Source organism: Xenopus laevis, chromosome 3L (genome assembly GCF_017654675.1).
Source record: "Xenopus laevis strain J_2021 chromosome 3L, Xenopus_laevis_v10.1, whole genome shotgun sequence".
Lineage (NCBI taxonomy): Eukaryota > Metazoa > Chordata > Amphibia > Anura > Pipidae > Xenopus > Xenopus laevis.
In genome coordinates, this window is record NC_054375.1 from 20460885 (window position 1) to 20488878 (window position 27994).

At 40.7% G+C, this 27994-nt stretch overlaps 1 protein-coding gene across 1 annotated transcript in view; it reads right to left on the reverse strand.

Moving 5' to 3' along the window:
* Window positions 1-27994, reverse strand: part of btbd11.L (BTB (POZ) domain containing 11 L homeolog) — a 176110-nt gene that overhangs the window by 60272 nt on the left and 87844 nt on the right. Inside the window, exon 3 of the mRNA XM_018251965.2 lies at window positions 14411-14615. Coding sequence (XP_018107454.1) covers window positions 14411-14615 — 205 coding nt within the window. The remainder of the gene's footprint in view (window positions 1-14410; window positions 14616-27994) is intronic.

A 27994-nucleotide genomic window follows, 5' to 3' on the forward strand; every position in this document is an offset into this window, starting at 1 on the left:
ACTAACGAACGCTGGCGTAGATTCGCTAGTGTTACTTCGCACCCTTACACCTGGCGAATTTTCGCTACGGATGTAACTATGCAAATTCACTAACGCGCGCAGTGTACTGAACGCTACCTTTTACGCTAGACTTCCTTCGCCACCTCAGACCAGGCGAAGCGCAAAAGAGTAGATAGGGATTGCTTCCAAAAAAGTTCACATTTTTTCTAAGTCCCAAAAAACGCTGGCGTGTTTTCTATATTATGGGTGATAGGCTGAAAAAGATCAAGAATTTTTTTGGGGCTCCCCTCCTTCCCCCCTACATTTCCTAACTCATGGCAACTTAACTATACAGTGGGCACATGTGTAGGGCAAAAAAAAATTTTATTTGATGTTTTGAAGGTTTCCCAGGCATTTGTAGTGATTCTACGTATTCCTCCAATGAAATTTGAATTTGGCGCCGTATGCAAATTAACCTTCGCTAGCGTAACTTCGCTTCACTTAGCAAATCAACGCTAGCGCAACTTCGCAACCTTACGCTACCCCTGTGCGCAACTTCGGATTTTAGTGAATTTGCGGATCGCTGGCGAAACTACGCCTGGCGAAGCGCGGCGAAGCTTGGCGAAGATGCGCCTGGCGCAACTACGAATCTTAGTGAATTTGCCCCATAGTGTTTCTCTGCTAAGAGCACTACTGGTCTCACCTCAGTAACAATATCTGAGAATCCGTGGCCCAACATACATACCATCAATCACTTTTCCCCAGGATACTGGGGACCTTTTTGTCACCATACCACAATATATATAGATATATATAGATATAGATATATATATCTATATATATAGATATATATAGATATATATATCTATATATCTATATATATATATAGATATATATATATATATATATATATATATATAGATATATAGATATATAGATACAGGTATATATATATATATATATATATATATATATATATATATATATATATATATATATATATATATATATATATACGTTTCGGGCAGGCTATATGCCCTTTATCAAGCCATAATAAAAATGAGCATTATACAAGTGATCTTTAAAAACAACAAACAGGAAATGACTTCATAATTTGCATAATGATTAGTCCACATCCATCACCACTTTGTTTTAACCCTATATACGCTTTCAGTGGATTTAAAGGAATAGAAATAGATCATAGTCCTTATTGAGACCTGAGGGATATACCGATCCAAGTTTTTTAATCCACCACACCTCTCTCTGTTTTAATTTTAATTCTCTATCACCCCCTCTTTTCAAAGGAGGTACTGTTTCCAACACCATAAATTTCAATTGGTCTGCAGTATGTCCTTTTTCTAGGAAATGTTTGGATACAGGCAAGGACATGTTACCTAGATTGATGCTGGAACGATGTTGAGAGATACGTGATTTGACCATCTGTGTGTTCTCACCTATATAGATGAGACCACACGGACATATCACCACATATATCGCAAATTTTGAAATGCATGTAAAATAGCCCCGTAATTGTACTGTATAAACAGTCTGGGGATGTATAAACTCCTTATTTTTTCAAAACAAAGGGACATTGTGCGCATCCTAAACAGGGAAACATCCCCTTGGATCTACATCCCAAAAACGTTCTATCAACTGTTTTAATTTTAGTTTTCATCTGGGTTGAAGTCACCTGTGCTCCTATAGTTTTTCCTTTACGGTAAGATATAAGTGGCATTGTCTTGAACATTGTGTTGGATGAAATGGTTGATGAAGGTGTGATTTCAGAGAAATTGAGACAATTTTTGACAGTAAAAAATCCCGTGACACCAACACTGTATTGTTTGCTGAAAATACATAAAAATCCGGTTAGTCCTCCGGGTCGACCGATAGTGGCAGGTATCGGCTCAGTCTTTTGCCCATTAGCTGTAATGCTGGACAAAATACTGAGCCCATTGATACAATTGGTACCCTCATATATTAGAGATACGGGCCACTTTCTACAAAAGCTAAGCACACTGGGTGAAGTGGGTGATGGAAATGTAATACTGGTCACACTGGATCTGGCCAGTTTATATACATCTATCCCACACCAAGATGGACTGCTAGCTTGTGAGTGGATACTTAGAGAAAGGGCCCACTATTCTGAACAGCAAATTGGATTATTTTTACAATTGTTGGAGATCATATTGCATTGTAACTATTTCACTTTTAGGGATGACTTCTATCTTCAGCTGCGTGGAACCGCGATGGGATCCAATGTCGCCCCGGCATATGCCAACGAATTCATGGCTAAGCTTGAGGAACTACATATATATCTAGATGTAGACTTTGCCAGGCACTGTTTGGCCTGGTGGAGATATATCGACAATGTCTTTGTGGTTTGGCGGGGTGACGTTGACTCCCTTCAGCGGTTCCACGACAGGATTAATGGGGTACATCCCTCCATTTCGTTTTCACTAATATTTGATCTTCACAAAATAAACTTTCTCGATGCTCTAATATACAAGGACCAGGGTGGCCACTTACATACTTCTTTATTTTCCAAACCTACAGACAGGAATCAGATTCTACACTATACGAGCTATCATCCACCACATATAAAAAAATCTATCCCAATCAGCCAGTTGTCCAGGGTACAGAGACTAGTTAGTGACACTGAAGAAAGAGATATTCAGAGACAAACCATGTGCCAAAAGTTTAGGGATAGGGGTTATCCAGAAAAGACAATACAACAGGCCCAACATAGGGTGGAATTTCCTCAAACTAAGAAAAAACAGTCAAATAGGATACCATTTGTTACCCAATTTCATACAGACAGTGAAACTGTAGGCAAAGTATTACGTAGACATTGGTATTTACTACAAAATGCATATCCTACGATACAAGAGTTCAAGACAATGCCACTTATATCTTACCGTAAAGGAAAAACTATAGGAGCACAGGTGACTTCAACCCAGATGAAAACTAAAATTAAAACAGTTGATAGAATGTTTTTGTGATGTAGATCCAAGGGGATGTTTCCCTGTTTAGGATGCGCACAATGCTCCTTCATTTTGAAAAATAAGGAGTTTATACATCCCCAGACTGGTTATACAGTATAATTACGGGGCTATTTTACATGCATTTAAAAATTTGCGATATATGTGGTGATATGTCCGTGTGGTCTCATCTATATAGGTGAGACCACACAGATGGTCAAATCACGTATATCTCAACATCGTTCCAGCATCAATCTAGGTAACATGTCCTTGCCTGTATCCAAACATTTCCTAGAAAAAGGACATACTGCAGACCAATTGAAATTTATGGTGTTGGAAACAGTACCTCCTTTGAAAAGAGGGGGTGATAGAGAATTAAAATTAAAACAGAGAGAGGTGTGGTGGATTAAAAAACTTGGATCGTTATATCCCTCAGGTCTCAATAAGGACTATGATCTATTTCTATTCCTTTAAATCCACTGAAAGCGTATATAGGGTTAAAACAAAGTGGTGATGGATGTGGACTAATCATTATGCAAATTATGAAGTCATTTCCTGTTTGTTGTTTTTAAAGATCACTTGTATAATGCTCATTTTTATTATGGCTTGATAAAGGGCATATAGCCTGCCCGAAACGTCGCTGTACTGATGCTTGATTTGTAATATACACTTTTGCAAAGAATCGTGTGCTGCTTCATTCTTCTATCTGTATATATCTAGTGGGGACACGACGGGGTCCCCCACAGGAGCGTGCACCAAGATCGACGCTGATTACACTGTTGAGTGCTGGGGCGCATTTCGATACTATATATATATATATCTCTATCTATCTATCTATATATATATATATATATATATATATATATATATATATATATAGATATAGATATAGATATAGATATATAGATATATAGATATATAGATATATATATATATATATATATATATATAGAGAGAGAGAGAGAGAGAGAGAGAGAGAGAGAGAGAGATTATTTCCCACTGTGACAAACAGTGCTAGCAAAAATATAAAGAGAAAAAAACAGCATCTTTCAGTTGCAACACCTTCTAAACACATTTAGCCAAGACAAACAACTGCAAAGTATTTTTCTTCTGTTTACAGCATTAGTGTGATTGCAAGGACCGACTGTAGAAATACAATGCTGATGAACAGTGTTCATTTGCAGTGCCATAACTACCGGGGTACAGAAGGTGTGATGGCACCCAGGCCCACACCCCCTTGGGGTCTGCCGGAGCTGCGATAAATCTTTTCGCAGGCAGCATGGCACGGGGTCTGGCAGAGTGGGAAGAGATGGGCCTGCCGTTGCTTTAAGTAATGATACCTGCCAATGAAGCGTTGGCGCTCACAGCTCTTCTGTAGAGGCAGTGAGGGGAATTTCCAGGGGGCATAGCCAGCTGTGCGCTTGTGTTGGTGCATTAGTATGTTACTGATGAAGTAGCAAGCGGTGAGTGAGGCAAGCTATTCCGCCTTCTATTGTGTTATTTAGGTGCCAGTGTAGAAGTTGGAACTGTAATCTGTGATGTCAGTAAACCATTCCCTCTCCACTGACCCTGTGTTTCCATAAATAATGTTTATGGTGAGGTTGAACTCCTCTCTTTCATTCATATGTCCCCCTTCCTGTTACCATACAATGGATTGTAAGCTCTGAAGGATAGGGATTGTGTGCTCAGTTTCATTACAACATGTGCAGAAGTGGCCAGTTCCTATTTGCATGTTATACAGAATTGCTCATCAGGTATGATTTGCTTACAGCTCCTGTTTACTTCTGCTCTTTGTGCTCAGAGATTGTTGTTAGCACCTAGTCTGGTGTTTAGAGAAGCTCAAGTAAATGCAGGCTGATGGTGAACTTTGTTCTTTTCTAGACTCTCACACCTGTTGCACACCACTAATAAAGCACTGCAGAGTGCACCGGCACTCCAGTGTGCAATTCATAGGGGGGGCATTTCCAGGGGGCATAGCCAGCTGTGCGCTTGTGTTGGTGCAGTAGTATGTTACTGATGAAGTAGCAAGCGGTGAGTGAGGCAAGCTATTCCGCCTTCTATTGTGTTATTTAGGTGCCAGTGTAGAAGTTGGAACTGTAATCTGTGATGTCAGTAAACCATTCCCTCTCCACTGACCCTGTGTTTCCATAAATAATGTTTATGGTGAGGTTGAACTCCTCTCTTTCATTCATATGTCCCCCTTCCTGTTACCATACAATGGATTGTAAGCTCTGAAGGATAGGGATTGTGTGCTCAGTTTCATTACAACATGTGCAGAAGTGGCCAGTTCCTATTTGCATGTTATACAGAATTGCTCATCAGGTATGATTTGCTTACAGCTCCTGTTTACTTCTGCTCTTTGTGCTCAGAGATTGTTGTTAGCACCTAGTCTGGTGTTTAGAGAAGCTCAAGTAAATGCAGGCTGATGGTGAACTTTGTTCTTTTCTAGACTCTCACACCTGTTGCACACCACTAATAAAGCACTGCAGAGTGCACCGGCACTCCAGTGTGCAATTCATAGGGGGGGCCCAATAGGGGAGCCTGGGGGCCTATCCTATACCAGGGCCCGTCTGCAAGTAGTTACGCCACTGTTCATTTGTCAGGTATAATATAATTTAAGGATAACTTGTTGGCTTCACATGCTAAAGGGAAAAATATTCTCTGTTTTAAAGTAGGGTTTTCAGCTTCCATGTATTTTCCTTTAGACAGAGAGAGGAGAGGACAGACAGGTTGTAAGTATTTTGAGGGATGTGTGGAATTGCCTGGGAATATGTAGAGCAGTGGTTGTTGGGCATTTTCAGTTCAAACCTCCCTTTATATCCAACCTTTGGTAGGTGCATTTGTTTCCAGATTCTTAAAAAACACTGGTTAATAAAATTATGTTGTTGCTCTACAAAGATACTGCCATGAAATGCAGGAGGATCCTCCAGTGAGAATCCTGCCTGTTCTGGGTGCTAGGGTCAAGTTGCCATGTTTTCCCATAATACTAGTGTAGTTGGCCTGCGAAGGTGAGATGCATGATTTGGAACAGGGGACAGGATGAAGACAACAGATTTGAGGTCAACCATGTGAAACTGCAATGAGAAGCTTTGGATGCAACTACCTTTAAAGAATGGAGGGAACAACTGCTTTCATTTTTTTGTGGTTGTTCATAACTGAGCCCGAACCTATTTTCACCCCAAATCTAACATAAGATAGATATTTTCCCCAAATCTTACCCTAACTGGCCTTTAAAGACACCCTGTAATTGTTCCATGTCCCCCCAGTGGGCCTGCCCCACAGTTTGGGATCTTCTCATTTAAAGTGCATGGGCCTCATCTACAATTGGCAGAACAGGGTTGAAAATGCAAAAATGGAAACCGCCATGTTTCTGGCATCTGTCCTGCAGCACTGAACTGTGCCCTGAAATTAGCCCTTGTGTTAGTAAGTGTGATTTCATTTCAGCAGGATTATCTTATGTGTTTATTCATATATTTATATATCCTCCATATGCATTCTGTGTTCAAGCCCGGATGTAAGAAATTGCCATCTTGGTTTTGACATTATATAGGAAAGCAGTCATCCAGGGAACTTACATGAAAACCCTTTTATCATAACAAAGGGTTTCCCTGTGACTACTAGGCCATATGTCTGCTGTGCTGTGGGGACTATAAATCAACTTACTGTATGCTAGAAAACTTTCTCAACAGGATGTAGGCAAGTTGGGGGTTTATCACAGCATCTTGGTAGTTGGGAGGGTTTCTGTGGGGGCAGGTGAGAACCCAGGATAAAAGAACGCTGGACAGAGGAAAAGGAGCTGGGCAGCTGGGAGGAAGAAGCTGGAGGAGCCTGGGACAAGACAACATGTGAGGAATGCAGACCAAATGCAGGCGAAGCCATGATGAAGCTGACCTCTATTCCATTGCTATGGTGGTAACAATAATGTAGACTTGTAATTTACAACACAATATTACACACTTCCATAAATATGGATTAAATGATATGCATTGCACTGCGTCATTGGCTCGCCACTGTAGATTTTAGGCTATTATATTAATAATATATATATATATATATATATATATATATATATATATATATATATATATATATATATATACACACCTCAACCCTCTCACTAGGGTTCTGGTTCTTTTGAGCAAGCAGACAATGAATCCACCCCAATAAGCATATATTAAAATGATTGTGTATTGAATAATACATCAATTGATTATTATACATAAATGATTACACTTAGACTAAAACAATAATTACAACATTTACAGTTACAAATTATACACTATTGTAGCAATAGAATAGAGGTCAGCTTCATCATGGCTTCCCCTCTGGTCTGCATTCCTCATGTGTTGTCTTGTCCCAGGCTCCTCCGGTTTCTCCAGCTCCCCAGCCCAGCTCCTTTTCCTCTGTCCATCATTCTTTTATCCTGGGTTCTCATCTGCCCCCACAAAAACCCTCCCAACTGCCAAGATGCTGTGATAAACCCCCAACATGCCTACAATCCTCTTAAGCAAGTTTTCTAGCATACAGTAAATTGATTTATGGTCCCCACAGCAGACATAGGGCTTAGTAGTCACAGGAAACCCTTTGTTATGATAATCGGGGTTTCATGTAAGTTCCCTGAACAACTGTTTTCTTATTAAATAACAAAATCAAAATGGCAATTTCTTACACGGGGACATTCTGCCGGTACCTGCAAGTCGATAGATCTCTATCTGCAGAATACAAACATTACAGCAGGCCAGTTTAACCTGATTCATAATTCCTTTCTGGTTTGCTATAACTCACACGGTCAGACAGAGCAGCAAAATATTACATGCTGTCTCTCCGTGACCCTACACATCGGCATAGAACGTCGCCTTCCAAATCCAGATACTGCTGTCTGTTTCTGTCTGCTCCTCAAGAAAAGATATGTTTCTGCCCAGTGAAGGGAATATATTATAGAAAGGAAGGCTATTCTGCTTATTCTGGTTATTTAGATATAAGACACCATAAAATATTATAAAGGTAGTTAGCATTAGAAGCAAATTAGAGAGGATAAATCCACCAAATGACTAAATAGGACTGTGGTATATGGTAGTACAGTATAAAGGAATAACTAGGAAGGGGGCTCTGGGAGAAACAGGTGAAGTCACAGGGGCCATGACTTGGAGATGAATCAGGTTACTTTAAAATCGGTGTATGGTTAGGAGAGTATATTTGGGAGGTTGAGGTTACCGGGGTGGGGTATTCATAAAAAACAGATCAAGTGGTCAGGGGTAGAGTTATCTTTTCAGTATGAGGAAAACCTTTAGCCTGCCCGTAGAGATGGACTCAAATGTACTATAGGGAGGTGGGAGGGAGTCAAGGGTCTAAGTAAAGTCAAGGTTTTTTAAGGGAATATCTAAACATTGTTGAACTAAAGCTCCTAGTATACTCAACATACTTGAGATCACTCGAGAAGTTGTCCAAATTCTCAAATTCTTATTTTCATCCTCCAATGACAATTCTGCCTGGTCTGGGTGCTATGGTGCAATGTTTTTTTTCTACATTTGCTTGATTTGGCCAGATGAATACATGACTTAGGCATGGCCCAATATTCTTATATACTTACTCACAAAATATATGATGTCATCTTTTTGGACAATATGACTGCAACTTTTATTGATTACAATAGTCATCACATAACATTTAACTTTTAGAACCATTCCAGATACCAGCAATATCTACTAGTCACTTGCATCTAGCTCAGGGAACGTATCCTTTTACAATGCTGCTTTGAAGCTAAGCCCATGGAGAATTCCATGCCCCACCTCATTATCACCATGGTTATGCACCTCAGGGGTTACCATAACCATCAATATTGTCCATGATCACACCACAATTCCTGACTGTCCAGGAACAGGCAAAACAAATGTTGTTACTGACTGTTATAAGGAATTGTATAGCTGCCACACCCCATCTATTGCATCTCAACCATCAATGCCACATGAGCAGCTAACAACATTACATAACAAGTCACCAGCCCCAAAGCAAGGGAGATTTGGTTAGGAATATGTTGTCTCAACTTACCATTGGAAGACAACGTCCCTTGTCTGCTAACTAGCCTTAAACCTACCCTCCCCTATAACTTTAACCCCTTGCATCAATTAAACTATCCTATCTTCTGTGGGTTTCCTCCAGGGCTGTGCCGATTTCCAGGTCTAATTTTTCCATCTTAACAACCAGATAAGCCTCTATGGGATTCCCTTAATTCCCACTATGCCATGTCTCCAGAAGGTTGGTCAAGACCTGGCACACCAAGTAACTTGAAACTATTGCAATTTGTAAATGAAACCTACAAAGTTAATAAAAAAAAAGCCACAAGTTAATGTTATGTGGTCATTGGATTCTATTTTTGGGTTACTTCCACATTTTCTGGGTTCTGATTGGCTGCAGATTGGTTCTTTCCCCTGTGAGCTTCAGGTAGCGAAACCCCAAGGCCCCAGCACAGTTTTCAGCACAGAGAATGGAGACTGACACCGCCTTTAAGTTTAAATGCAGCTTTGCTGACTTTTATTTGGCAAAAACACAAATCATCAGCCCACTGGCTTTACATTGGGGATAACATTAGCTTCTCATAAGCATTAACAGTCCAAATTCACACCCTCACTGGTGTTGACTTCACGGTTTCCTTAGCCCTCACTGGCTTTTGGGTGGACCGCAAAACCCAGAATCCTCTCTGGGCACACTCAAGACACACTTGTCTCCTGGGAGGGGTTTCTCTTTTCCTCTCCAGTCCTTTAGAGCTTTCTTTCGAACACAGGTCAGCAGGGAATCACTCTCCTTCCAAGCTACACACAGGCACCTTCCTTAACTCAAGAAGATCCTCACATGGCCCCTCACATGGCCCCTCACATGGCCCCTCACATGGCCCCTCACATGGCCCCTCACATGGCCCCTCACATGGCCCCTCACATGGCCCCTCACATGGCCCCTCACATGGCCCCTCACATGGCCCCTCACCCTCCTCCAGCTCCAGGATATATCCAGGGGAAGAAGCCTTGAGGTGTTGCTCCACACCTCCTTTTAACTACAGCTCACCTGTAGCTTAATTAATTAACTGCCTTTAGCTTGGCAGCTGAAACCCCTTACTGAATCAAGGAATGGAAGCACACCCTGCTTTCTTCCATTCACTCCAGGGACCCACTATCCATCTTTTCCTAAGCCAGAATAGAATTAAACAGCATTACTTGCTGCAGCCACACAGACTTTTCCCTGGAGTTTATACTTCACCAGCCTAATGCTGGTAAAATACACACAATATTGGGCCCTTTTGACGCCCATATCCTACACCCCCTACTTTAAAAACTGACTCATTTGGCATGTTATGAGTTAAATTGTAATTTATGAATGCTATGAATTGCTTTCACACAAGGTCAATATGACATTTGTATTAAAAGTTGTATTTCTTTAATTCCTCAATATCCTGCATTCCAAATTTGGCTGAGCTTCATGTAAGTTGCAAAGAGAGACATAATGAGCTGTACGAAATGGTGTAATTTTTTCCTCCTCATGCTGAAAAACTTGATGTCCTTTATAGCTCCAAGTCTACTTAATTAGAAAATAGTTAACCCCCTCTTCTATACTTGTGTGAAATAAGCTACACAAAGTATTCTGTACTGACGACCTGTTATCCAGAATGTTGGGAACCTGGGGTTTTCCGGATAACAGATCTGTCCGTAATTTGGATCTTCATACTTTGTCTATAAGAAAATCATCTAAACATTAAATAAACCCAATAGGCTGGTTTTGCTACCAATAAGGATTCATTATATCTTAGTTTGGATCAAGTATCATGTTTTATTATCATTTTTAAAAGTTGGATTATTTTATTATAATGGAGTCTATGGGAGATGGCCTTTCCGTAACTCTGAGCTTTCTGGATAATGGGTTTCTGGATAACGGATCCCATATCTGACCCAATACCCAATAGTCGGGGGTTATGGCTGTACCCTGCACATCTACATAGGGTTTTGGTTACGCGTGTCATCTCTGACAACATAATAGAGAAGTTATCCCCAACCAGTGACTCATGAGCAACTGGTTTCATAAAAATCAGGTGTACTGCTAAACCAGAAAAAATCTTTCATGCCTGTGTTGCTCCCCAACTCTTTCTAAATCTCTTTCTGAATGTGCTCACCAGTATAAAAAAGGTTGGGGACCCCTGCCATAGGGGGTAGGTTAGGTGCAGGTAGTCAAGTACCTTCTTAATGTTAGGCTGGGTTGGGCCCAGGTTGAGAAGTAGTGGATCACATATCACTAATGGAGATTATTGTGCAATTGTAACTTGAAAAAAAAGAAAAATTCAAATGCGTTCAGGGAGGCAGCCTCTACATATATTTTCTGCAGGCCTGTACATGAGTAAGCAAGGTATTAACCCCAATATTCTAGAAAAATAAATAGTTAAGAATAGAAAAATCTTGTCACAGAATCCTCTGTGCCCTGGTGGCTTTTACCACAGGGCATTAATTGGTCCATACCACATCAGTCTGTGGTACTTATAGCAACATTATTTTATTTCCTAAGGTAGTCAGGCTAATGTTTATCCGTCACTGTTAGTTTTAGCTAAGCTACCATCAGCAAAATGCAACTTTTTAAATATTCATATATATATATTATATAGATGCATCTATATATATTATATAGATGCATACTGTCACATGAAATAGCCTAACATTATTGCACAGTGTATGCATACTTTATTAAAAGGAGATCCCACATTACTCGTGTATTAGCCATTCAATTTGGGGATTTAAAGCAGAAAAAATAAGCTAATTTTGACACAATTAAGGTACTTGTGTCATTCTGCCTGGTCCTCCATGATCCTCTTGTTTAATGTCTTCTAAATGACTTGGCCCTTTGGCAATCAGGGTCCAAGATTTTACATTAAAAAGTGCTTCCTAAAGTGCTTTCACACAGAAATGCTTAGGGATACTACCCTTTGTGTGTAGTATCTACACATTACCCTAACTTGCCCAAATGAGATGGTACCTATCTGTGCAAAGTAAAACCTTTATTGCACATGATACATGAGAATCCAGTGGGATTACTACTAATAGAATTAGTAGTTACTAGTAATTAGTAACTAATATTACTAATAGAACAGCATCTTCTAGCTGTCATACTGCAATTTTAGTTTGCCGCTATGCACTGTATTCAACATTCAGAAACGTGGAATTGGACCTTATTAGGGTTCAGAACTAAAAGAGAAAAAATAATGAATGCTATTTAATGGCAATAATACAAGAAACCAGGCCTGCATTAAACTTTGATAATATGCAGGAGAACAGTGTCAGACTGGCACACCAGGGTACCAAGAAAACTCTTGGTGGGACAGATATCAGTGATACCCCTTTGCTTACCAACCACTTGTCATTAGATACCTCTTTTATGATCATTTCTCTACTTCTCCCTCCCTAATGATAAGTCAGGATCCATCATTTAGAGGTATGTTGCTTTCTATTTACTAGAAGTTTCCAACCATGGTAGATGTAAATGAGAATGTAGATTATTGAGAATGAGTACTTCACTTTGCAAATTCAGATGGCGTAGTCAAACCCCCCCCCCATGAATACTTTATAATATTCTTGGTCTGCTAAACAAATCTACAACTATAAAAGAACTTCTGTCTTAACTGTGCCACATAAATTTGTAAGCATAAAAGACTGTGACTCTCATGAATCAGCTGAAGCATGCAGAGTTAATGGTCACTATCCCAGCCTTGTCTAAGGAATATTGCCTCATCTGTTCCATGTGCCACTGATATTGCCATGAATATTTAGAACCAAGATTTTTCACTGCTCTGCAAAGTGTCAATATAAACAATAGAGACACAGACCAGACAATGACCATAATATGAGATGCTAAGAGGTCTATCAGTCACCCTCACCTAGTGAGGGTATGGCAGATAGGCAGTAAAGTTATGCCTCTGGCATAAGGAAATTCTGGATCTGAGTACATGAGATGCCACCATCTAGAGAAATTCTGTTGAAGCCCATGGATAAAGCACTGGTTATTTTGGGATCACATGCATCATTTGAATAAGGGTCAATGATAGGTTCAGCTGCATTGTACATATTATTTTAATGGGTCCACAATTCTCTTCCTCTGCAGTCTCCTGTAATGAATTGAAATGAATTATCTATTCTGATACCCAGTCTATCCAGTAGCTTCTCTCACATATTATTTCATGTAGTGGGTAAGCAGAGCTTCTCAAACAATGTTTTGTTATGACTAGTAGATTTTTCCTAGGAGCCCCGTTTAATTGTTTAGAACATCTTCCTCAGCATGCCATGTGATGAAATACTCATCAGTGCTTACCCTACCCAAGCAATCATGTCAATGAGTACAGTGTCCCCCCGAGCACCCCTGCACAGGATCAATACTGCGTCAATGGCTTCTTTCATGGATCAACACATCTTCTTTGCCACAGCAATCCTGTACTTGGCCCTCAGCAACCAATTCTAGTGAATCAGTACTCTGTCCTTGTATTAGTTCTCTCCCCTAGTAGGTCCCTGTCAGCAATCAAAAAAGAAAGCAATCAATCAGTGTCTTGCACCCAGCAGCCACTTTTGATAGATCCACATTGGTTCCTTCTTCCAGAAGTCTACTGTAATGGCTAAGTCTTCATCACCTCCTACATCTTCAACTTAAACTATTGATGAAGACCCTGGCGAGAGGTGGAACAGTCACACTTGAAATGACAATGAAACATTATCATTTTATATAAATCAATAATTAAAATACAGGCAATTGTTCTGTATGTTGCATTAATGCCACGTACAGTTTTGACCCAACAGAGTCCTATTTATGCAGGTTCTAGTCTCTCTAGAGAGAGAGAGAAAGAGAGAGAGAGATTTATATACCTGCTTATATTAATCATTTCCAGGCCTTGTACTGTATATCTACTGGCCTTTCAGGATGTAGAGTGTGCTTCATTAAAACAACACTGCCAAGCATCTTCAACATTGTATATTTATTGGCGGGAACATGCTCCTTTTTGGAAGACAGAAACCTACAGTACAGCAATTTTTTAAAAGTGCAGCATAGGGTCCATTTTTTATACTTTGCACCCTGACTACACTTGATAAACAACCCCTTATGTGATGGTGCAAATTATAATTATAAATTATTATATAAGGCACAATGACACAAGGAAGAGCTATCGAAAACAACAGGAAGGTTGTGGACAAACAGACCCAAACAATGGAACATTTCACAAATCTGAAACTATCAAGCTATTCTTTATACCCACATTACACATGATGAAGGTATGGAAGTCTGTTAAAGAATAATTATGTCCAGTAGCCTTGTCTGAAGAACCATAGGAAAATGTATATTTTTCTAAATGTCTGTTTGTTCAATTGAATGTCAGTTCAAATGCCAATTCTTGAGATTACATTACTTATTATACTCAAGGTGAATGCATGTCTTACCTTTCAGTTTGAAGAGTGACTTTGGAAGGCTCCACGTTTGGATTCTCAAATTCCATATGGGGGCAGTGCATGAAATAACACAACGTATACAGGGCCTCGGGTTCCCAGTAGAGAGGTCCTTGCTTATGATGCATTGGGGTCCCATTGCTGTGCTGCTTTGAATTGAGAGGCTGAAGGTGATGCATTGCACGGGATACCAGATCACCTAGAAAAAGATATATACAAACTTGTAAATGATGTCCAATGCAAACAAGATGGCTGATGGAGTTATTTAAAATAACATGTGGACTGCCTACTTTATACCCCATGTCTCCAATGTTGCTGAAGCACAGCTACCTTCATGCTTTAAGGAGATATTAACTCTTCTGCTTCAGTTCCCTAGCCCTTCAAAGTAGCAATCCTACCTACTAGTATGGTAATCCAAATTAAAAGACCCTGGATTCTGGATAATAGATCCCATAGCTGTACATGTGTCAAGTAGGCCACATGCTTAAGGACTGATAATTTGGTGTTTATTCCTTATTTCTAATGTGTTCTATAAAAAAATATTATGATGTAAACATGGCAGCAGTTACACAGAAAGGGGTAATTTACTTGGGCTGAGAAGTGAGAGGAATGCTTTCTTCCATAAGGGTTATTTAGAATACAATTAGTTTAAAGGGATACTGTCATGGGAAAAAAATTTTTTTTCAAAATGAATCAGTTAATAGTGCTGCTCCAGCAGAATTCTGCACTGAAATCCATTTCTCAAAAGAGCAAACAGATTTTTTTATATTCAATTTTGAAATCTGACATGGGGCTAGACATTTTGTCAATTTCCCAGCTGCCCCATGTCATGTGACTTGTGCTCTGATAAACTTCAATCACTCTTTACTGCTGTACTGCAAGTTGGAGTGATTATCACCCCCTCCCTTTTCCCCCCAGCAGCCAAACAAAAGAACAATGGGAAGGTAACCAGATAACAGCTCCCTAACACAAGATAACAGCTGCCTGGTAGATCTAAGAACAACACTCAATCGTAAAAACCCATGTCCCACTGAGACTCCTTCAGTTACATTGAGAAGGAGAAACAGCAGCCTGCCAAAAAGCATTACTCTCCTGAAGTGCAGGCACAAGTCACATGACATGGGGCAGCTGGGAAATTGACAAAATGTCTAGCCCCGTGTCAGATTTCAAAATTGAATATAAAAAAATCTGTTTGCTCTTTTGAGAAATGGATTTCAGTGCAGAATTCTGCTGGAGCAGCACTATTAACTGATTCATTTTGAAAAAATTTTTTTTTCCCATGACAGTATCCCTTTAAGTTAAATATAGGCCTTCTGAGCCCTATTTTATACTCTTACAATGGTCGTGTTAAACATATTTAACTCACTAAAAGATATATATTTCAATACAAGCACTTTCTCGGTTATTTTCCAAACAATTCTTGCATGCAATGTGCTCTCCCACCTGGACAACATTTGGGTTCTTTGGGTCACCCTCAAATAAACATAGTATTTAAAGTTAAGGCTGTGTAATATACAAAATATAGATCTAGGATCTATTAAAGATGTTTGGGACCTGAGGTTTTCTGGACACAAGGTTTCTGTAATTTGGATCTCCATCGCTTAAAGAACAAACAAAGGTTCTACTCTAGGGGCTATGATAGATAGTGGATGAAATCTCAGCCTCTTTACCCTAGATTGGTGTTCCGCATCAGTAAGCTGATGCAGTGCGCATGCGCATCCCCAGTGCTCCTCGGCAAACGGCTGGGTGGCATGCCACCCCTAACAACTTGCTGCCCTAGGCCTGGGCCTTTGTGGTCTCACCTGGCTGAAACTGAAAACTAGAGAGCTGCTGAATAAAAAGCTAAATAACTCCAAAACCACAAATAGTCTCAGACTATCGCTCTCTACATCCTACTAAAAGTTAACTCAAAGGTGAACAGCCACTTTAAAGGATTAAATGTAATCATTAAAGAAAGGAGTAACATTAAGTGGCTCTTTAAAGAAATATTTCTGTGGCTTTTGGCTTCCCACAAATCCTGTGGCTGCTGCCAAACATCTTGCATAACTGAGCCCTAGCTTACAAAATCTAGCGTATATATATATATATATATATATATATATTATAACAAACAAGGGAAAGTTGTGCTCACCACTATTTTTTAAAACCATTAGGCTTGTTTGTTATAGTTTATACAGGAGCAGTGACCAGCTCCATGTTGTAGCTCCCACCCTTCCCAGCTATAGTCAGGTGATCCCACTGGTGTCTAATAAAAGGGCAGCCAAGTATGGAGGTTTACTTTGAAAGCAGCAAGTTAAGTTGCAGGTAATACCTAGTCCCTTTGTAAAATGTATAATGAAGCAATAGAATTCTTAATGAATCAGATAAAATTGAGCGTAGGACTGGCCAGATATGGGATGACTTTGACGTAGTTGGCCAGCTTAAATATATTGCAATATATGGACAAACAATCCCTGTGTTGTTTAAAGGGTAAGGCATTTTTTAGTAGCAGTATGCACAAAATGTCGCTGTCTTAAATATATTGATAATGGGTTGAGTGCAGAGGACTCTTGTATTTGACTATATATATATATATATATATATATATATATATATAGATAGATAGATAGATAGATAGATAGATAGATAGATAGATAGATAGATAGATAGATAGATAGATAAAAAGGCCTCTTTACTTTAGCAAACTTGTGCTGTTCATGTGCTCTCTTACTTTGCCTGGTGTATGTACATGGAATAGCAAGCTATAGACAAGCACCATGGGTACCTGCAAAAATAGTTTGGATTTTTTTCAGAAAGCCCCTATTATCCAACCACAAGGGTGGTCCGCTGTTATCTTACAAGAGTATTTCGGTACATAGTGGGCTGTTTAGTTGTGGGTTTTATTGACATCACATCCAGGATTGCATGGTACACCTCAGCCCTGGGTTTGGATTGCCTTATGAAGATGGAAATGTACTGGTCAGTAGGTCCAGGTCAGACAGCTTTTTGATGGATCTGGGAATGGGTCTACTGAACTAGACCCACTCAAGTCTCTTGGAATGGTATTTGACCATTGTTTATTTCCCTGCTTGAGAACTAAAAGTATTGCATCCTACCAAACTATCTGTTATTTGCTATGTAAACATGTGTCTTACAGCCCTATTTCAGCTTCTTTGGCTGTCCCTATGGCTACAAACATTCATTAAGCAGTCAGTAAAGGGTAACATTACATTGTACTTAAATGCATAGCAAACACATTAATTTTTGGTCCTGTAAGTGGAGTAACTCTATATATTATAACTTGGTCTTAGCACTGTGTCCTTTGCCCCTTGCAGATTGGGGGGTAATAATCAAGTAACCTAAAAGTGACGATTTCCTAAATAACTTAGTACAATAAGTGGGAGGTAAACTAGCTTTTTTAAAATTCAGAAGCTAAGCTAAATTTCTCTTTGATATGATAATATACATGTGGGATGATTGCATATTTGGAGAGCACAAAATGCTGTTTTAACTGAAAATAGGCCCTGTTTTGAGATAGATATCCTGCCATGTTTTTCACATAAATGTTTCTCTGATTGGACAGAAAGGGATGGAATAACTGTGTACACAGAACACTTTATCTCTGTATAGTATAGTAGTATATGTATTCACAGAACGTTTCTTCTCTGTATATTTATACATATGGGAGGGAGTTATCATATTGTAACCACTAAACAGTACAGTATATGGATATAGCAGACTTGTGTGCACATAACATTGCTTTGTTAAATATTTATCTATGTATTGAAGCTCCAAAATAGTTCAACTTTTGTTCATGACCCACCATTACAAGGTTAAGGATATAGGATAACATTGGGGTATCACTCATTCAGCCATAGTTCCAAGAATATCTAGAACAGCAAAGTTTGCACTCCCCCTTAAGCTGGCCATACATTGGGCCAGATTCAATTCAGTGAGAAAAAGATTTATTACATGAAAACTCATAGATAAGATTTCATGGATGAGGTTTGAGATGTAATTCAATTTAGAAAAACTTAGCTTATTGTTTATGACTTGAAATGTAATTGAGATGTAATTCAATTTAGAAAAACTTAGCTCATTGTTTATCACTTGAAAACTTCAACTGAATTTGGAGATAAGTTTTTCCTCTTCGAATTGAATCATTTTTTCTCACTAAATTAAATCTGGACCATTTTGAGATCCACTCATTTCATGAATGAATAAATGAATAAATGAGCAGATCTTGGCTGATCTCAGAACCCATACATGTGCTGGGCCATGGGTGGGGACCAGGCCATACCCGCTGTCTATGAAGAACAGTCAAACAGGGGTAGCATTGATCTGTTGGATTTTCCAACCATCCTGAGAGATATCTGGGAAATTATTGAGCAGCCATCAGTTGGACAGGCCAGTCACGTGCTCAGGCCTGGACTGGGAGTCAAAATAGGCCCTGCCATTCCTAGTACCCAGAGGCCCAAAAAGCCCCCTACCAGCCCAAAACAGCCTCCTACCAGCCCACTATATGTTAACTTTCTATGGAACCATACAGCAGCCCCTCTGGCATTTGCCAGAACCAACAGATTGCCAGTCCGGGCCTGCACGTGCTATACATGGGCCAATAAACGTCTCAGTTGGTCTGGAGGGACTTATGCAGGGCCAGCTTAATTGACCTTTATGCTGGGCTTTTAAGTGTAAATAGAGTAAATAGACATTCTCCCCAAATCTCACCCTAACTGGCCTTCAGGTTGAGATCACCCTGCCACTGGTCCAAGCCCCACCCCCCAGGGCAACCAAGTGCACATTTTGGTAACCACTACCTTAAAGGGAACCTGTCACCTGAAAAAATTATTACAAATCCTATTTTATGACGTTAGTCAAGCAAAATAAAATTTAATTACAGTATATTAATACTTTGAATATTGTTTCCTTCGGTCTGGGAATTCATAATTATAGCACACAGGCAGGAACCATTTTGTAGACACTGTTATTAAGGCAAGCCTTGCATCATTTCAAAATCTTGTTTGTGCACCAGAATGGGACACCTGATGTCCATCCCCATGCACTTGCTACACAATTAAATGGTAAAGAGAGAAGGGGACTGTGGGGAGAGCAGTGACATCTAGGAAGTGCTTTATGGAAAGTGAAAGTAATTGCCTGCCCCGCCTCTATGTCTAAAGCATAGAGGAGGGGAAGGCATTATTTGATTGACAGCTAAGATTTTTAAATGAGTTTACAACAGCTATGAATGCTTTAATAATTTCACGTTTAATTTAAAAAGGACTTTTATTATACAGATTTTTATATTTGGGTGACAGGTCCACTTTAAACAGTGTTGTCTTATGTTTTAATCTTGAATAATATACTGGACTTGGAACTGAAGTCCTGCAACATTTTGGTAATAGAAACTTACAAAACATACACGTTGACAGAGATTCTGATACAAATATTTTTTGTATTGAATATACTAAGCTTCACAACCAAATTACAGAGAGGCTAATTTCACAGTTATTACTGTGCAACAGATGAACAGATGGTGCACAACACAACATACCGAACAACCCAACCAACCCTTATACAAATGAGCGGAACATTTGGAGACTCCATGGTGGCAGCCTCTTTTTCAATTGTGGTTTCACTGTATTTTTTTTCTTATTTTCTCACAAAGCCACAAGGAAGTTGTGGGTAAACTAAAAAAACATTAACATATGGTGCAATGTGTTTTATTATTTGCTGCCGTGTGGTGTTTATTTTAATTATATGCTGGTTTGACATTGCTTAGCTCAACAGTATAAATGCTGAATGATAATTTTATAAGAGTCCTCCATATCAGACTTGAATACTGTATATATATATATATATATATATATATATATATATATATATATATATATATATATATATATATATATATATATATATATATATATATACACACATACAGTATTCAAGTTTATATGCCGAGAATTTCCCACACCAGTCAGTCGAACTGAAGAAGCTGCTCGGTTGAGTAGTGAAACGTCTTCATTGATTAATCAGCAAGTCCAGTTGTTTTTAGATTTACCTATACTAGATATACCATGACTAGGATGAATGAAAATCTTCATAGTCATATAACCTCTGATGATTCGATTTACACAGATGACCACTATGTTTATGTATGATGCCACACTTCCCTGCCATTAACTTCAGGCATTCTCCAATAAGACACCAGCCTACCAGCACTCTTGTATATCAGTAATCTTGCTGTCTAAACTAAGGAAATTACTATGCATTTTCGGCTTGCTGTTATTAGATCAAGGGGTGCTTCGCCAATGAGGCGGCAGCGCCCCACTAGGTACCAGGGGCGGCAAAAATGCTGCTCCTGGTACTTTAAGAGCGAATTTTCGGGGGAGGGGGGGCAGCAGCAACTGCTGCTGCCTCAGGCAGCGGAGGGGCCAGGATCGCCCCTGATTAGATCGTATACATGTAGAATCGTAAACATAATGTTCATTTGTTCTGTGCTAAAAACCATGTATTCCTGGAGAGCAGTGAAAATAGCTTCTGAGCCCCAATGTTGGGGCAGCTCCCAGGGTGCCTTGCAACTTGGCAGTTTGTTGGAATAATATGTTTGCTTAACAACACTTACATCTCTTTTTAAGGGGACATAAGTCTCCTATGGCGGTAATGCTATAACGCAGAAATCATTTTTTCTTGCTTTCATACGATTATTGATGAATGCTTGAAATAATTTTTTCCTAGTTCTGCCCCTTTACAAATATGATTGTTGTTTAATACTCGCATGCAAAAACTGTGCAGTCATCTATATTGGATAACAATGAGATGACTATGGCATTACCAGGGATTGCTCTCACTGAAAAATATGTAAATAAGTAGGGATGCCTACTTTGGAGAGCAACAGGGGGTCAAGTATTATATTCTCTAGACCCTGTATTAGTAAATAAGAAGTTCACAGCAGTAGGTAATACAACAAACTTTAGAACAAAACATGGCTGAACTGCCAACAAGTTGAGAGGAAGAAACAGATAGACCGGCAGAGGCTAAGAAGTACAACAGCAGTACAGGATGACACATAGTTTTACATGTAACAGCGCCATCTAGTGATTTTACATTAACATTCAATACATAACATCAGGGTTGAGGATGGTTTGTTTAGCCAAAGCCCTTTAAAGGCAGCTGACTAAGCTGGGAACAAACAACTGGGAAATAAAGATCCTCACCAGAAAATAAAGATCCTCAAATAGGCTCAGAGAGTGACTATAAATTAAGTAAAAATAAAAAATTCCACCAAAATGGCAAAATGTACACAACAATATATATCTTGCTTTCTTTCTTGGCACTCTCAAGGCAATGGCCTTGTCCTATTCCACATCTTTCTGTCATGGCACTGCTGCTCTTTCAGAGGGTAAGTTGCCAAAGTCCAAATGCCGAAAACTCGGAAACATTTAATTTTTTTTTTATTATAAAATCTGAATTTTTTATGATAAACTAAACTCAAATTTTTTGGAATTTATTCTAACCGGAGGATGGAAAAAGTCAGAATACGAATATCCCGCAACTCAAACCTGCTGAGGTTGTGTATAACAATATTAAGTCGGTAATCCACACCTGATCTCTGTATATCTTCAAGCAAACCAAAGGGACTTGCCCCAGTTCCCAGGCAATCAGCATACATAAGGTTATATCCAAAGATATATGTCCCCAGGCTTTTCATAGGTAAAAACAAAATATTTATTTAAGATTGCTTTAAAAAATTAGATACATACTGAACCCACATGGTCCACCTTACGCGTTTTGTATCCTCCGGCACTTAGTCATAGGTGTCTCTGTTAACAGCATGTTCCATTCAGAATTTAAACCCTGTTACTCCCTCCCATTTTACTTTAAAACCAATCACAATTCAGAGAGAATTAACCCTATTTTCCTAATATACATCCAAAATCACCACTGTGGGGCCTTCGTATCCTATCGTATACTATATTCCAAGTTAAAGTTACATATTTATCTTAATAATGTTAGTTAGACACTTGTATAGTATATCGTATTAAAAATGTATAAAATATAATTTACATCAATCACTTTGCACATATTGTTAGCTGTAAGAACCGTCACCAAATTCTTTTGTTGAAAATACTCTAATAGAAATTTTACAGAAAATAACAGCAGATCTCTATTCTGTCTTATTCAGATATAGCAGGTAACATCAAACTCATAGTTGAGCCCTAAGGGTAAGCGTGTCCCCAGATGGAAAAATCCAATACACCTCTCTCCTTTCTAAAAGGCTTAGGTGGGAATGAGAGGGGGAGACCACCTAAGCCTTTTAGAACGCGGACCCGAATCCTCACATTGCCCCCCATCAAGGAGCAGCCTCAGGATTTACCAGGCTTACCAGGGTAAGTTCCATGGAACTTCTCCAACAACTCCGGAGCGTGAATGTTAGACACTGGTTCCCACGAATTCTCTTCTGGTCCAAAACCTTTCCACCTTACCAGGTATTGAAGACGCTTGCCTCTCAACCTGGAATACAAGATCTCTTCAACCTCAAATTCTTCTTGACCATCAACCACGACAGGAAGCGGAGGAGGAGCCGTAAGCCCAGGAAATTGAAACGTTGAGGCCGGTTTCAAAAGTGCCGTATGAAACACTGGATGAATATGCCAGGATGCCGGGAGTTTAAGCTGGAAAGCCACAGAATTAATTTGACGAATTATGGGAAAAGGGCCCAAGAAACGTTGACCCAACTTCCTACTGGGACAAGAAAGCTTGAGGTTAACAGTTGACAGCCACACCAAGTCACCCACCTTGAATTCTGGGTCACCTCTCCGTCCCCGATCAGCATATGCTTTAAAGTCTTGTTGAGCCTTCTTCATGTTCTCTTGGAGTTTCTGAAAATTATTGGACAAAAAAGTTAATCGGTCCTTAACTGCAGGAACTAAAATGTCAGAAACAATGGCAGAGGGAAAAGTTACTGGATGAAGACCATAGTTTGCGAAGAAAGGGGACTGTCTGATGGAGGAATGATGAGCATTATTATAAGCGAACTCCGCAAGAGGAAGAAGGTTCACCCAGTCATCTTGGAGGTACGAAGAATAACATCTTAAATACTGCTAGAGGGTCTGGTTGGTTCGCTCGGTCTGACCATTGGACTGTGGATGAAAAGCAGAGGAAAGGGACACCGAAATCTTGAGTGCTCCACACAAGGACTTCCAAAACTGCGACGTGAACTGCGGACCCCGATCAGACACCACCTCATCTGGAAGACCATGGAGCCTTACTACTTCCTTAATGAAGGTATCAGCAGTCTCAGAGGCCGAAGGAAGTCTTGGTAAAGCCTTAAAATGAGCCATCTTGGTTAAACGGTCAACAAAAACAGCAATGGTGGAACAATCACATGACAAAGGTAACTCAGAAATAAAGTCTAAAGAAACTTATCCCCATGGACGAGAAGGCACTGGCAGTGGTTGAAGAAGGCCAATAGGTCTAGAATGAGAGTCCTTGGATCTGGTGCAAACCTCACATGATGAGACAAACTTGAAACAGTCTTTAGCCATCCCAGGCCACCAAAATAATCTCTTGGCCAAAATAATAGTCTTTTTGACACCTGGATGACCCGCCAGCTTGGAATCATGAATATTCTTGAGGACCTCTAAACGCATTTGTTCTGGAACAAAAATCTTGCCTTGATGAAGAAGAAAACCCTCCTTGGGGACTAGTGATGATTCAGAAACGTTTAAAGATGCATTTTTAATTCCATCCACAAGAGCAGACCGCAACAGGAGGAAATTATTAGAGTTTAAAATCGTCTCAGGAGCCAGAGGAACTTCATCTTCAGGAGAGAACATTCGAGATAAGGCATCTGCCTTAACATTCTTTGACCCAGGTCGGTATGTGAGATGAAAATTAAATCGCATGAAGAATAAAGCCCACCTTGCTTGTCTAGGTCTCAACCTTTTGGCAGAGCGTAGATATTCCAGATTTCTATGATCCGTAAAGATGAGAATCGGATGTTTAGACCCTTCAAGAAGATACCTCCACTCTTCAAGTGCTAGCTTGATAACAAGTAATTCGCGGTCAGCTACATCATAATTACACTCGCTTTTGGCCAACTTACGGGAAAAAAGGCAACAGGATGAAGATCGTCTTGAATCCCAGTTCTCTGTGACAACACAGCACCCACTGCGAGTTCTGAGGCGTCAACTTCTAAAGTGAAAGGAAGGGAAACATCTGGATGGTGAAGAATTGGGCCTGAAGTGAAAAGTGTCTTCAGTTTCTCAAAAGCCCCCTGAGCCTGAGGTGACCAACAAAACTTTTGATTATTACGAGTCAACTCAGTGATTGGAAGAATGACTTGAGAAAAGTTCTTTATAAATTTCCTGTAAAAGTTTGCAAAACCAATGAAGCGTTGAACAGCTTTTTTAGATGATGGAATCGGCCAATCAAGAATTGCGGAGATCTTCCTGGAGTCCATCTGGATTCCCTGGGGAGAAATGAAGAAACCCAAAAAATCTACAGATGTTTGTTCAAACACACATTTTTCAATCTTAGCATAAAGCTGATGGGTGCGCAGGCGTGTCAGGACCTTCTTTAAATGTAACCTGTGCTCCTCCAACGAGTTAGAAAAGATAAGGATGTCATCCAAATATATAATGACGAAAATATCAAGAAAGTCCCTGAAGACATCATTAACGAAGTGCTGAAATGTTGCAGGAGCGTTACATAGACCAAAAGGCATGACCAAATATTCAAAATGTCCGTAACGAGTGCGAAAGGCCGTCTTCCAGTCATCACCCTCCCTTATTCTGACTAGGTTATATGCACCCCGAAGATCCAGTTTAGAAAAAATCTTAGCCTCAGCCAAGCGTTGGAAAAGTTCTGGAATGAGAGGAAGTGGATAGCGATTTTTGACTGTAATTTTGTTCAGATCCCGGTAGTCAATACACGGCCTTAAGGAATGATCTTTTTTTTCAACGAAGAAAATCCCAGCTCCTGCCGGAGAAGAAGACTGCCTAATGAATCCCTTAGCCAGATTCTCATCCAAATACGAACGGAGCTCTGAAAGTTCAGACTCAGATAACGGATACACTCGTCCAAAAGGAATTTGAGCCCCTGGAAGAAGGTTAATAGGGCAATCATAAATACGATGAGGAGGCAACCTGTCGGCCCCTCTCTTATTGAAAACGTCCGTAAATTCCCAATATGCCTGAGGAAGAAGGTCTTGGATCTCGGAGGCAGGGGATAAAGAACACACACCATTAGAAGGGAGGATGCATTGGGACAGACAAAAGTTAGAAAGAAAAGTTACTTCACCAGTTGCCCAGTTGATAGACGGATTGTGTTTCTGCAACCAAGGTAATCCCAGGATGACAGGGAATAAAGGAGAAGAAACCACGTCAAAGTTCATGAGTTCAGCATGCCCTTTATTTAACAAAACGAAAAGAGAGATAGTCTCTTGCACCACAGGGCCAGAAGTAATCAGAGAACCATCTGCCACACGAAGAGCTATAGGATTCTTCTTGGACTGGAGCGGAATCTGGAATTGTAGTGCCACTTTATTGTCCAAGAAACACCCGCTTGCCCCAGAGTCAAGAATTGCTTGGAGTTCGACCCTCTTGTCTCCCCACTGTAAAGATAAAGAAACTGTCAGGAGAGGTACAGGAACATGACATCCAGAAAAGTCCTTTTCAAAAATCCTCTTACCCGTTGGGCGGGTCGGACAACCCCGAAGCAGATGACCAGCTTGTCCGCAATACGACGTCTAATACGCTCCTCTGGTGTTAATGCAGACCAAATAGCACCAATCTGCATAGGCTCTGGAGCTACGTTGAAGGTGGACGAAGAAGCAACTGGAGAACTTGTGGAGGGCATTCGGACAGGAGGAGGAGCGGATGGTAACAACCAAGTCTGAGGGAAAAGACCTGCTTTCTCAGCCTTTTCTTCTTCCCGGCTTTCCCTGAGCCTCCGGTCTAATTGGATAGAAATGAGGATGAGATCCTCCAGACTATCAGGGATGCCACTACGAGCTAACTCATTTTTTAGCTCAGACGAAAGTCCAAAACGGTACTGGTTCTTTAAAGCTGCTGGGTTCCATTCGGTATCATCTGCCCATTGCCGGAATTCCAGCGTATAATCTTCCGCTGGACGGTCCCCTTGCTTCAGAGCACGCAGGGCGGCCTCAGCAGTGGTAGCACTGTGTGGATCATCGAAGATAACTGCCATTGCATCGAAAAAGGAATCAACTGTGGCCAGTACAGGACTTTGACGATCCATGAGACGGAAAGCCCAGGTCTGTGGTTCGCCCGTGAGGAATGAAATGATAACCCCAACCCGGATTTGCTCAGTGGGATACGTGTGGGGTTTAAGTGAAAATAACAGCTTACAGTTGCTCCTGAAGTTCCGGAACACCTTTCGATCACCAGCAAACTTTTCCGGAAAGGCCACTTTAGGTTCGGAGATTTCCGAGGTGATCACCTGAACCTCCGTTGGAGCTGGAGGAGGAGCAGCCGTGGAAGGAAGAACAGCTGGCGGATGGGCTCTGATATGCTCTTGCAACTGCGAGTAGCCACTTTGCAGCTCCCGAACAGCTTGTGTAAGTGAGGACAGCTGTTGGGTTAAAACGGCAAATGGAGACGCTCCTTCAGCTGGATCCATCCTAGGGCCTCGTTATACTGTCAAGCTTACCAGTATAATCCAGTCGTAGAAGGAGCTGGAGCCGTAGATAGTGAACCCACAAGCGCCTCACACAACCGCTACCCACCTGGAGTGGAACAGGGAGCAGGGTTGTGGAGAGTAGCCAATGAGACGATCAGCGAAGTACAAAAGGATTAGGCAAAGTCGTAGTCAGGAAGTCCGAGGTCAAAAGGCAGGCAGCGAGATTCGTAAACGATGAGACAGGCCTAAGAGTCGAGACAGGCAGAAGAAATCGTAGTCCGGGAACAGGCAAGGGTCAACCACAGGAATTCAAGAATATAGAGACGCTAGGGTTTCAGTTAAACAACCTAATAACCAGGCAATGCATCTCCATCTGAACCAGGTTTAAATATTGTTAGTTTGGCGCCAACTGGCGTCTTTTCGCCGGCGTCGCCGTACTGACGTCACGTCCGTCTTAGGCGTTTTCGCCCGCGTCCTTGCGCCAGCGACCGCCGCCGGCGCCTTTGCGCCCGTCGCCAGCGTCCAGCGTCACGCGCCGGCGCGCATTAACGCGCCTGCGCCGGATAGAACGCGGACCCGAATCCTCACACATCTCTATCCTACTGGATAGAGGATGGTGAAGCCCAAGTAAGTGCCTTCCCCTGTAGAAGAGCAGAAGCCTGGGAAGGTTCCATCTTTGGGCCCAAGCTAAATGTAATGTTCTCGTTGTCCGAACCTTGCGTAGTTATGGGTACACTCGGTTGCACAGGTTAAGCCTGTGGTTTCCAGTGTTCACCGACGCTCTTTTGGGGCCCTGGGTTTACTGCTACGGAAACCAACAAGGAAGTGCGTGGACCGCCCATTTTGACATCACAGCCCGCCCTTTGTGTCCCCGCCCCCCACCAGCCGATAAAGAATTTTAAAAAAGGTGGCAACCCTAAGGGTAAAGTCACACTGGGAGATTCGGGGAGATTT